Below are 12,053 nucleotides of genomic sequence, written 5' to 3' on the forward strand. Positions count from 1 at the left end.
AGCTCCGCCGGGCTGCCAGCTCGAGGGGAGGCGCGGCCCGAGTCTCAGGGCTGGTGTCGCCGCCGCGAGTCGGGAAGGCGCGGGGAGCCGGCAGCGCGCGCCGGAGGGAGCGCGGCGGCCGCCCGAGCTGTCACCTCCAGCCTCTCTCCCCTCGGCCGCCGCCGCCAGCAGCCAGAGCCGGACTCACTGACACGCCGCCGAGAGACACACACTGAGAGGGAGATGATTATTAGTTGCGTTGAGTCATCAGGCAAAGTGAGTCCTTTTGGGTTGTCCTCGGTTTCCGATTTCTCCCCCTCCCCCTTTCCGTCCCCAGATCTAGCGCCTCCAAAATAATAATTTGGGAGGGGGGTAGGGGAAGTCTCTGGGTTATTTCGGGATGAGGGCTGGGGAGATGGGGGGCGGGAGGGAGTAAAATCTAAACCCGAGCCAGACTGGTCCACCGCAAGGAAGGAGGAGAGTGGGGGGCGGGGAGGAGGGCTGAGGAGGTTGCGGGGGGGGAGGGGGGCCCCGCCTGGCAGGAAATTAAACATCAATCAATCAATCGCTGTGAGCCGGGGCGACCCAACCGCGGCGGGGCGGCGGCGGAGCAGAGGGACAGCGAGGGCGAGTGGGTGGCGGGGCGGAGGGAGAAGGAGGAGGAGGAGGAGGAGGAGGAGGAGGTTGGGGCGAGTCGGAGGTTGCTGAGCCCGGTGGCGAGGACCGCGCGCACCGGGCTTCGGCGCAGCGATGCCGAGAGCCTCGCCAGGCGACGGCCGCGACCGGTGGGTGGGTGCGCCCTGGTCCGGTCCTCCTCCTCCCCGCGGCGGGTCCGGGGCGCGGCTGCCTCGCCCAGCCCCTAGGCGCGCTCGTCCCGGCGCGGAGGCGGCGGCCACCCGGCAGGCGCTGCTCGCGCCGCGTCTCCCCGCGGAGGCGCAGACCAGCCCCCCTAGGAGGCGGCGGTGGCTGCCGCGGCTCGGGGCTCCGCTAACTGCCGGGAGTACTTTCGACTTTCGAGATAGGAGGGCCACCGCCTCCCCCACCCCCCGCCTCCGCCCACCCCCCGCCGCCCCCGCCCCTCGGAGCAACTTTTCTCGCGGCTGCGGAGCTCCCAGTCCGCGCCGTGCCGAGCCGGCGGGCCCGGGCCAGCCGCGCCGCGGCGCGCGCCGACCAGGCCGCTTCGCCCTCAGTGCCAGCACCGCCGCGGGGTCGGAACAATAGCCCGGGGGTCCCGAAGGGCAGAAGCACCGGCACTGCCCGCCGGGCCGCGGGCGGTGCAGGAGAGGGGGCTCCGCGGGGGGCGCAGGGCGAGAAGCATCCCTGGATGACGTCCCTGGAGCGCTGGCCGCGCTGGCGACATCTCTAGCAGCGCTGCCCTGGCCGCCCGGAGGCCGTCCTGCGGTGGTGCGGAGGGCGGTAGGGCTGCCGGTCTTCAGGCTGCGGGGCTGGGGCTCCTGGGACCCCCAGCGGCTCGGACTCCGAGCTGCGAGAGCCAGCAGAGCTGAGTGGTGATGACCCGGCCTCCCGGTGCAACGGGAGGCCGCGCGGGGGCGTCCCCCAGCAAATCCAAGCGAAGTCGTAACTGAGCCACAAACTTTTGCCGACTCGCGTGGCCGCAGTCGCCCGCAGCCCGACTGTGGCCGCGGGGCTCATTTAAGGTGGCGCGGGCACTAGGCGAGCCGACCAGGCTCCGGCCGTGCTTTTGTCCCGGAGGTCCCGTCCGGGCGCCGGACCTCCTTAACGAAAAGCACGTGGGCAGGGGCTGCGGCCCCGCTGGGCGTCCGGGGTGCCGGCTGAAATTCGCCGTCCGGACTTGGCGTGGGAAAAAGGTGGGCGAGTCCCCGTCTGCCGTGAGCCCGGACAGGTTCCCTTGGCTGGCGGTACCTTCAGTTCCTCCAGTACACCTCGTTTCTCCTTCCTAATTCCCTGAACCCCGAAGATCTCCCAGCCGTAGCATTGCCTGTAACGTCGGTCCCCCTTAAGAAGCGTTGGCTGTACGGCGGCGCCAGAGGGCCAAACTAAGTTTGGTTTCGGGAAACGCGCTTGGGGGGCAATTCTGGAAATCAGGGTCCTGTGCCCCGGCTATGGGGAGCAGTGTCAGCCTTAGTGTACCCCCAGCGGGGCTGCCGTCCACTCGCTGCACCCACTAGGTGGGCGACTTGCGCAGGGCCATTCCCTCAAAAGTAGGGGCCCGGTGCGGGGAGCCTTTGGTGGAGAAAGGGTCCCAGAAGCGAAACCTGCCCCTGGCCTAAGTCTCAACGCCCAGATCCCCGAGAACCCCGAATCAAAACACCGCCCACCAAGTTCCAGAGAAGCCTCCAGACGACCCGTGAGGCGGTCCGAGCCCCACGAGAGAAGAAAGAGCAGAACTGGAATGCTTGTGGGGAGCCACCCAGAGAGATTTAGGCAGTTTTTCCTTTTGCCTGGTTTTTATTCCCTAAACATCACCCCTCTCTCCCAAAAGAGCCGGTTAGAGAAAATGCACATTTCGAAGTCTCTGAGAACAAAGTGGCTCAAGTAAATCGACTCGTGATGGTAGCTAGAAGGTATGGGGCGGCAAAGAAGCAAACAGTAAGTTTTTGATCGACAAACTTCTTTTATCTGTAATAGCACATCCGAATGGGACAGTGGTGTTGCGGAAAGCCACCCCCCACTGTCAAAGTTAAAGCCCGCTTCCAAAATTGGGAAAGGCGCATTTCTTATTAATATCTTAACGATAATAATGCTGTTTCTTTCCTTACCTTGGTGTTGAACTGCAGAATGCTCCTCCGGATCAATGTCCAGGAACTTAGAAGAATTGGTGATATTAGGACTTCTGTACTTCTGGAAAAAAAATGCAAATGGTTAGGCAGGATCTTTCCTGTCTGATTCGTCACTATTATTATATCTGATGATGTGAATGGTTGGAGCGATTCAATCTTAAGTCATTAATGAGCTATTTTATAAACTTCAATGTTTGAAGATCTTCATTTACATTTTGCAAAAGATTACTTCGCTAACCTCGCAGGCTTGTGTCAACAGCATGATTCTGAGACTTGTGTTACACTTAGGAACAACACAGCCTTATTGTTAATCAGTTAATATTTTATAAAGTGTAAATATTTTATTATGTTTTGAAGGGAATATTGATTCTAAATTATTAAACCCCTGAGAAGGGCGATTAAATAAAGTATACAATTAAATGTATATTGTGGTTAGTTTCCTTGCAGATTCTGAACTCTTAAAATTCATTGATTTTTATTGTAGTTTCCTCTGGTCCATTTTTTATAGTGATAAAATCTATTATTTTGTTCAGAAGAGCTCAAATTATATAAAAGTACATGTAACAGTGAAAGTGGAATGCTATCAATTATTACCACAAATGAGTTTTGAATGTTTGTATATTTATTTTTAGTAACACATTTTACAAATTTCATTTGATTCAAAAAAGATTTTTTAAAAAATGAGAATTCTAGGAAGTTTTGTGATGCATAGTACATTTTTCCTCTTGAGTTTGTCCCTAATAAAGGCCTTTTCTGTTTCAAATTACATAAGCTTTTTACCGCAGTTTTTGTATTGACCTAATTTCAACTGAAGTAGGCGATTATTTCCAGTATGTTTAAATTTGACAGTAAGAAATTTTAAATAACGTTTTTACCTTTTGCTAGGACTTTCTACTTTTTACACAGTAAATAAATAATGATAATTCAAAAGTTTGGTTTGGTTTCGTTTTATATTCCTCAAGTGGTCTATTTCCGATCATTTTAAAAACAAAATCACACTGGAGTAAAGACTTGGTTTTAATTATGTATTTTTTAATGATTTGATCCAAAATGCATTTTTGCGCATTTTGTGATGGTTTGCTCCAGCGTTCAAAGCATGAAGTTAACATTTGGGGGGCATATTTGTTCCTCAGCCTCCTTCTCGATGTTTTTGTGAGAACTCTCCTTAGACTTCCCCCTTCTTCCTCCACCCCCAATTATTTTTACATTGTCATTTAGTGAAAGGTCGTCTGTCTTTCATAATCCCACTGAGATTTGTTTAAAAACCAACGGATCTTCCCTCTACCCGACTTTAACGTACATGATCTTTTGTTGTTTTTTTTTTTTCTCCCCGGTTTTCCAAGTTCTCCCGTTTTCTCTTATCAGGCCACCCTCCTTCTTCCCCCGTTTCCTGCACTTTCCTGGCGACAAGTCTTCATTTTTGTCCCTAGGCACCGAGGACCTTGTAGTGCTAGCGCTCTGCTTCTGCCGTCCTGCATTCCCCAGTTGCGGTTGGGTGCGGGGGCACTAGGCCCTACTGCACAGGCGAAGGGTGGCCGGGTGCGGTCCAATGACTCCCAGGCTCCTGGTGGGGCCTCTGAAGGCCCAGCCACCCTGCCCAGGTTCCCTGGCTTAGTGGTGCTGTCACGTAGTATAGGCCCTCGCGCCGTGAGTGACCTCATGGAGAATTCTGGAAATGTCGACCGCGTTTTCCCTCCATTCGTGTACACCCACGGGGAAAGTTGGGGTGGGGGCGGGGAAAAATTGTCAACGTCCAAAACCTTCGACGGCTCCTAGAAACCTCCCGGGCCTCTTCACTCCCAGGAGGGCGGACGAGGGATCGCATCTTCCCGCGGGAGTCCGCACCCGGTCCCGGTGTCCAGGGTTCCCAGGAGAGCTGGCGACCGACCTGTTAGCGCGCCGCAGAGCCCCTCGGAGCTGGCCCTGGAAACCCAAGGCACTCAGAGCATCGGCGGTGCGGGCCAGAGCGCCCCGAGGGGAACCACCGGCCTAGACGGACAGGTCGACTCGGGTGGGCTCCAGGAGCCCTTTTCGCACACTTTCTTTGGGGACCGAGCAGAACGCAGGGAGGCGGGGGACACTTACTTCGTTGTCCTCACGCCATCTCGTTGGCTTCAGAGCCCCCGACAGATCCCAACCCGCGCCAGGCAAAGATCAATTATTCCTGGCCGCCCCCGGAGGCTCTGGGGGTCTGGGCGGGGTGGCTGCAGCAAGGATGCCGTCGGGCCATCTAAGGTACCGGCGCCAGAGGGACCGGCTCCCTTCCTCAAAACAAGCAGCCCCCGCGGCCAGAGAGAGAGAGAGAGAGAGAGAGAGAGAGAGAGAGAGAGAGAGAGGCGTCCTGAAGAGATGACAGACTGAAAAAGTGCGGTGGCAGCTAGTCAGCCTTGGGGAGGGGTAAGCAGAAACCCCCTAGGGGCTGAAGGTTTTGGAGGGCAGAGGCCCTGGGAATCTACGGGCATCGGAGACCATCAGTCCAGCAACCGCTTGGGGCAGAGACGCGAAGCATCAGGGGTCCAGCAGTAGGGGATGGGGCGAACGGTACAGCCAAACCGAAGTAAGGAAAGAAAACAGCGGGGACAGGTTTGAAAGCTAGGAGAGTCATTGCGTGGGTGTTGTGGCGGAGCTTTCGCTAGGAACCGAGTCTGTCTAGGCTAGGCGACAGGAAAGACGCAGGACCCGGGGGTTCTACTCCAAGGACTCAAGCCAGCGCCCTCGAGGCGCTCGAGTCCCCGGGTTCTTCTTACAAAGCCAAGAACTCGAGCGCCGGATCTTCCCGGGGCAGCAGCGCGGCGGGAAAAACCGCCCGGCTTGATCTAGTGCTTTAGAACCGAAATCCACTTTCAACGACCTCGGCCACTGGGCAAAAGGGAAGAGAGAAAACGAACCACTAGTGGAGCCGCCCTGTCCCCAAACGCGACGCGGCAGGGGTGGGAGCCAGGCGTCGCGCTCTGCACCCGCAGGAAGCTCCCGAGCAAACCCTAGAGATCGGTCCCACGTCCAGCCCCTCCACCCCCCACCCCGCCCGAGGTGGCGGCGAGGAAGCTCGCGAGCGGCCTCGACTCCTCATCAAGGTCCTGTCACCCCCGAGTCGGGGTCACCGACGGGGTCCCAGCCCCGAGCTGAGCCGTCCTCTCTCCACAGCGCCACCGCGTGGGCTCCGGCCGGAACCGGCGGCGCCTGTTCAGTGCGCCGAGCCCAGGAGCCCGCCCCTCTGCCTCGCCTCCGGACCTCGGGCTGGTTACCCCGCCAGCGAAGGGCAGGTCCCCGGCCAGAGGTGCAGGGACGCCACCCAACATGAAAACGCCTGACAGGCAAAACACTGGCGACCGATGTTTGTCCCAACCACCTCCCTGCAAAGAAAAATGCACCTGGAATGTCCAGGCCACAGCACCACTGACCTCCCCTCAAACTTCAGACAGACCGGTCTGCGTCGTGAAATCCGGGTGCCTTCCGGGAAGGGGGTCACTGCCCCCAGGAATCCGGGCCCAGGCAGCCCCAACCCGAGTGACTGCGAGAGCGCTGGGCCCGCGCTGGTCTCGAGCCCAGTTCTGCGAGGACGAGGAAGCTTGCTCCTGGAACCACGGGCCCAGGGACTTACTGGGACCGAAGGCGAAGCGGAGAGCGGGGCTGTGTGACCGTCCAAACGCGGCCCGAGTGATGGGGAAGCTAAGGCTTTTCCTAGGCTGGAGACTCGCCTGCTCTCTTCGTCTCTGGAAGTCCCACTGACACCCTTTTAAGTCCATCAAAGCTCGACCCCAGGGCGACGGGTTCGGACGTGCCGGCGGCCGAGTCGCGGAGCTTAGTTCTCCCCCCGGCCCGCGGTGCCTGGTCCCTAGGCCCTGTGGTGGAGCCAGGTGGAGCGAGGTTTGCGCTGCACGCGCAGCGGGACTTGAGAGCCCCTACGTCGGGCTTAGAGGAATCCCGTGGGGAGGCAGGGGCATAATGTCCATAAATACGACTATTGGCACGCGCGCGCGCACACACGCACACACACACGCGCGCGCACACACACACATACGCACACCTTGGGGGAACTGTGTGACTGAAAGGAACAGCAACCAAGAAAGGTGGAAATTTCACCTGGCGTTCCTCTGTCATCAGGCTCCGGTACAAGCCCCAAACAAGCCCTGGACGCCCGAGCCGCCGCTCGCCTGGAGGCCACCACCGCACCCCTGCGGGCACCCGGCTGCCCGCACCAACAGGGAGCTCAGCGGCGCCCCAGGCTGAGCCGCTCGGCCAGCCCGCAGAGTTCTGGCGGGGCGTCTGCCTGCCTGCTGGCCTGCTCACCCGCGAGCTTGTCCTGGGCTCTGTGACCTGATCCTCCCTCAATTAGAATACTCACAGACCACGCGGAGCTAATTCTAAGAGGGTCGTACCCGCCACCCCTACCAAGTGGCTCACCTTAGCTCGCTGCACCTTCCTTTGCCCCGGCTGCCCAGGACTGAGCGAGGGGCGGCGGGCCAGAGAGCCGACACCTTCTGCTCGAGTCGAGGAGCCCACAGAGGGTGCCTTCGGGCGTTGCTCGTCCAGCCCTGGGGCTGATTTAAATAACTAATAAGCTTAGAGAAATTTTACGAGAGGAACTTTTCCTTTTAGTATCAATAAAGTCTAGTAATTGGGTTTGTTGGTTACCTAAGTGCTCGCTCTCTCTCTCTCTTTCTCTCTCCCCCCACCTCTTCCTCCCTCCCTCCCTCCCTCCCTCCTCTCATTCAGTGGCAGCCTTTTTTTTAAAAAAGGGGCAACTATGTGTGCGCTTGTGTATGTGGTGAGAGGGGCGTGAGTGCCAGTGTGTGAAAGAAGTTATTTGTTTCAAAAGTCCTTCACCTGAAGAACAATTATCATTGTGGCTGTGTGGTGGAGGGTTTTCAAAGGTGAACTGTGGTTATGTCAAATGAAAGTGTTAACAACAGTCAAGTCTCACAATACAAGTCTAACACAGGGAAGGAGAGTTTTGCAGATATTACCTTTGGATTTGATAAGACACTTCAGGGTTTCCCTAATAGTTTGTATTCTAACTGACTATTATGACATTTTGACTTCAGCTCTCGAATTGCAATGATATCTGTTATTTTCCGTGAAGTCTTCTATAGGATAACACATTTGAAATGTTTGTTTCTTTCTCTTTGAAAGCATGTTCTTAGTCATAGAGAATTTTTCCACCTAAGAACCATGCCTCAATTAAAGAATATAAAAGACCTTTCATGAATAATAACTGCAAATAGCCCTGTTCGTTAGTGTTTGGAGAGTTGCTGGCGCCTGTAGCAAAATCTCAGAACTCTAAAGGTAATCTAAGCATGTTTCTGTTCAATCATAGCGATATGCATGGAATAAAACACACACACACACACACACACACACACACACACACCTTTTAAAGGGCTTTCTAGAAAAGGCTTATGTTAAAATTTGCTTGAGTTTAAATTTCCTACCAGAAACAACGTAACTAGTGCCTGCCAAAGTCAGCCTAACGAAAATGAAGAGAATTTCTGAATCGGATTATTATTGGGGTCCGGCACTAAAAGGTCAATGAAAAGTCAGGAGAACTAAAAGTCGCGATCCAAAAAGGGGTGGGAGGGTTGCTACCGAACTTCCCAAGTACAGACCCAAACCTATGCACAACTGTCTTGGGGTTTCTGTGCTAGGGAGAACTTTTCTTTCCGCTTCTAGCTAACAAATTCACAGGCTTAGTTCGCCTAGATTGAGCCTGCGGGACCCAAGTCGGCGCGGTGGATCGCCTTGGGTTAGGTAACTTCCGGAGCCTGGGTGTTCCGGGCTGACCGACTCTTTGCACATCGGTGACGGACACCTGCGCCTGGCCACCCTACTCAGCGTGGCCGAGCCGCCAAGTTCTCCCTGGCACCCGCCGACTGAGCTGAGCGCAGGCGAGCACCTGACGGTCTTTGCCTATCCGCGCGGGGACATTGGCTCTGGCCAGCTGCGGATGCCGATTCCGAGCGAGCACGGGGGTGGGCAGTGGGGTTGTATGTACCCCCGTTTCCCACACTCTGTTCCTTCCCACCTGCTACTGGCCAAGTTGCTGTTCCCAAAGCCCCTTGCCTGTCTTGCCTTCTCCAGGGTCCTGGCCGCTTGGCTGCGCTGACACGTGCTCAAGAAACTCAGCGTGGTCCCGGCCCAGCTCCCCAAGCGGGCCAAGTACCGAGCCCTCTCCGCACTATCCACCAGCTCGAGGAAGTGGAGGCCGGGACGCAGAGACGGAAGGATTAGATAAGGAAGTGTAGGGCTGAGTGGGGAAAGTAGGAGCCTCGGGACAGACACCCCAGTCTCCCCCAGACCTCGTCCTGCTCTTCCCCCTGCAGATCCCGCTGTGGCGAACTGCTCAGGGAACCGAGAACTGCTCAGAGCACCCCTTCCCCATTCTGTCCCTGTTATCCAGTATGCGGGTTTGACTTGGTCCTTTTAGGATGATGTGAAAAGACCCCTTTCGTTCTTTTTTGTCTTTGCTTCATTCACATTCTTTTGCTTTTCTTCACTTTTTTTTCCCTGGGTCTCCCCTAAGCCTGGCTTCTGCCAGACCCGGTGCAATCTCCGGAGCTCTCCGTACAAGAGAAGTGATTTGTCTGTTTATAACAGGTTTAATTAAGATAGTTATGTGCCGTGAACTCTTTGGAACCCAATCAATGAATTTTGATTTGGAAAGTCAAATAGAATCATATCTCACCCTGCCATGCCTGGTGTGGCCGCCCAGGCTGGGCGGGCAGTGTCTGCTGTCTGTCTACACAGACCTCACTGGCCCTGGGTGAGCTCCGGGCAGTGGGGATGCCGTGCTGGTCCAATGCACAGCTCTGTCCAGTGGGATGTTCTGACACCCCCAAGGTCTTCCGGCTGATGGTATGAAGAACACCATGCCAGAGCACCCCTGGAGCCCCTTCTCTAAGGAGTCAGGCGCCCCACTTATTCGGATGTGCTTCCTGGCCGGGTCCCACTTGCCCTCTCCAGGAACCTGCAGCTTCTGGGAGATCGGGGACACCAGTACCTCCTCTCTAGATGCACCCCTCCCCATGTGCCTCCAGCGGTGTCCCCTCCCCCAACTCTCAGACTGAGGTGCTGGGCTGCAGTCAGCGCATTTTTCTAATTTGTCATCGCTTGAAACCTCAGACAAGTGTAGTGTGAAACATTAAGGGCTTCTAGGGATGTGCTGACTTCTAGTGCAGTGGGAGGAGTGGGGTGAGAGTCTAGGAGGTGTGACAGAGGTGGTTTCCCCACCCCACCTCAACCCCGGTAGGGCTCACCAACCTTTCTTTCCTGGACCTGCTATCCCTGTGAGCACTCAACCTCCCACCTCCTGCTCCCCATGAGTCTCCTGGGGTGTTTCTCAGCTGCTGGGAGCCCTCAGAACTGAAAGGGGGCTGCGGTCTTAAAGGCTCCTCTCCTTCCCCAGTCGTTCTAGAACCCAGGACTTCAAGGCTAGACCTCCTGGCCTTCAGGACTCACCCCCCTCCATACCCTGCAAGGCCAGCACCCAGATTCTGGCTCCCCTTATGCCCATGACAGCGGAAACAGTTGCCCCAGTGCCAACTCCATACTAGCTGGCATGAGTGCCCTCTTTTCAGAGACTGGAGTCCAGCCAGGAGACCCCTTATCATTTCTCTCTTCTTCCTTTCTGAAGGATCTAGGAGGTTCTAAGATCTGAGCTTGTCTTGTGTGCTTGGGCTCCCGGAATTCCTCCACCCCCACATCCATTGCCTCCAGCAACTAGGATAGGACAACTGGGGCTGGAGCGGCTATGTTTGGGGGAACCTGGCCCATCACCCCAATAGTTGCTATTTCTGTGGTGGGCTGATCCTGGTACTAGAAGAAGACAGCAGTTCGTCCCCGAAGTGACCTCTGATCTGCCCTCCCTTCTGGGTTAGATAACTGGGGTGAGTGATTGACATTAGCTCAGGGCATGCATCCTGGCAGGACATTCGATTTGGACCTGGGCATTTACGGAGGCCCGCCCACCCGCCCCTACCCCCCGCTGGTGTGTGCATATAGCCCCGGGGATGTTCTTGCGGGCAAGTCGGGCGCGGTGGGGGGCTGGGCTGGTGCAGCAGTCGCTGATCAGGACTCCACCACCGCGGATGGACACAGCAAGTAAAATCACCAATCGGCTCCCTCGCCGAGGGTGGAAGCCGCAGCCTTCCCTCCTGGAGGGGCTGTGGGCAGCTGCGGCAGCCTACCCCTCCTCCTCCAAGCAGGCGTAAGGTGGCGCAGCAGCAGCCCCGGGAGCAGCCCCCGCCTCTCAGGCGGAGCCCGGGCCCTGGCAATCTCTGCACTTTGTCATCACGCCCGAGTATTTGACATTCGCAATTATCTGCAAATACCCTGATCGGTTTGTATATGAAACACTTTTTTTCCTGCCTTAAGGTTGGAATCTGGTAAGTTTCAGACAAGTGGTTGCGGGGGAGGAGGCGATGGGGGGACGCAGAGATCCACACCGTATACTCCACTTCAAGAGGTGGGAGAACGAAAGCGACCGCTGGCCGCCCCTACCTTTCCCTGGCCTGGCTCTAAGCAAAGGCCCCGCGGAGGTGAGGAAGGGTCCAGGCCACAACCCTCCTTTGAAAGGAACACCTCCTAATCCCTGTGAGCTGGAGGCAGACCCACCCCGGAGGCCGGGAAGTTAATCATCTCGATAACCGGAAAGGGCGCTGCCTGGCCTGGTTGCCATCACCCAGAGTGTCAGTCAGCGGCTCAGCCCCTCACTTAAGAATTATCTGCTAAAAGAGCTTCGCAGGGAGCCCTTTGCTCTGAGTTCTTCCTGCCCATCGTCTGCTGTAAATAGACGGCTCCACGTTCAGAAGCAAATGCCCCTTTGACTTTCCCCTGCCCCAAGACAGCCCCGAAAGCCAGCGTGGCAGTGCCAGCCTCCAGAGAGCTCAACTTCTCACTACCTGCCTATTGAATAGCCTAGGGAAAAAGGAGAAGGAAGGAAGGAAGGAAGGAAGGAAGGAAGGAAGGAAGGAAGGAAGGAAGGAAGGAAGGAGCTATATGACTTTTGCCTTTAAAGCCTGATATACTGAGTCAAAGTATGTCTCACCCAGGAACAGAGAGGCAGTTTCTGCAAGTCAGAGCACATGAAGCCTGGGAACTCCCCAGCAGAGTCTAGCCTGCCAAGCTCCTTTGCAGTGGTCTGATCAGCAATTACAACAAGCAACGGGACACTTTCAGGACAGCCCCCTCCTCAAACATTTGGACTGCCTAATGTCCTCTGAACACTAGGCTTAGTTGTTTTCATACATAAATATTCGCATTTGCTCAGACAGTGGAAGAAAGATAGGAATGGAGAAAGGCTGGGATGAGATGAGC

General features: G+C 56.3%; 1 protein-coding gene and 1 long non-coding RNA gene across 2 annotated transcripts in view; one reads left to right on the forward strand and one right to left on the reverse strand.

The window, feature by feature from the left end:
• SATB2 (SATB homeobox 2) overlaps positions 1-6,918 on the reverse strand; it is a 214,319-nt gene extending 207,401 nt beyond the window's left edge. The window contains exons 1-2 of the mRNA XM_056111859.1: positions 6,825-6,918; positions 2,721-2,802 (exon numbers count right to left, since the gene is read on the reverse strand). Coding sequence (XP_055967834.1) covers positions 2,721-2,802; positions 6,825-6,842 — 100 coding nt within the window. The 5' untranslated portion in view covers positions 6,843-6,918. The remainder of the gene's footprint in view (positions 1-2,720; positions 2,803-6,824) is intronic.
• Positions 124-3,506, forward strand: LOC130021079 (uncharacterized). Its single transcript, XR_008792089.1, has 2 exons — positions 124-255; positions 2,739-3,506. It is a non-coding gene; the product is annotated as an uncharacterized LOC130021079 (long non-coding RNA).
• Positions 6,919-12,053: the final 5,135 nt, after the last annotated feature.

This window comes from Sorex fumeus, unplaced genomic scaffold (assembly GCF_029834395.1).
Source record: "Sorex fumeus unplaced genomic scaffold, SorFum_2.1 ptg000014l, whole genome shotgun sequence".
Taxonomy (NCBI): Eukaryota; Metazoa; Chordata; class Mammalia; order Eulipotyphla; family Soricidae; genus Sorex; species Sorex fumeus.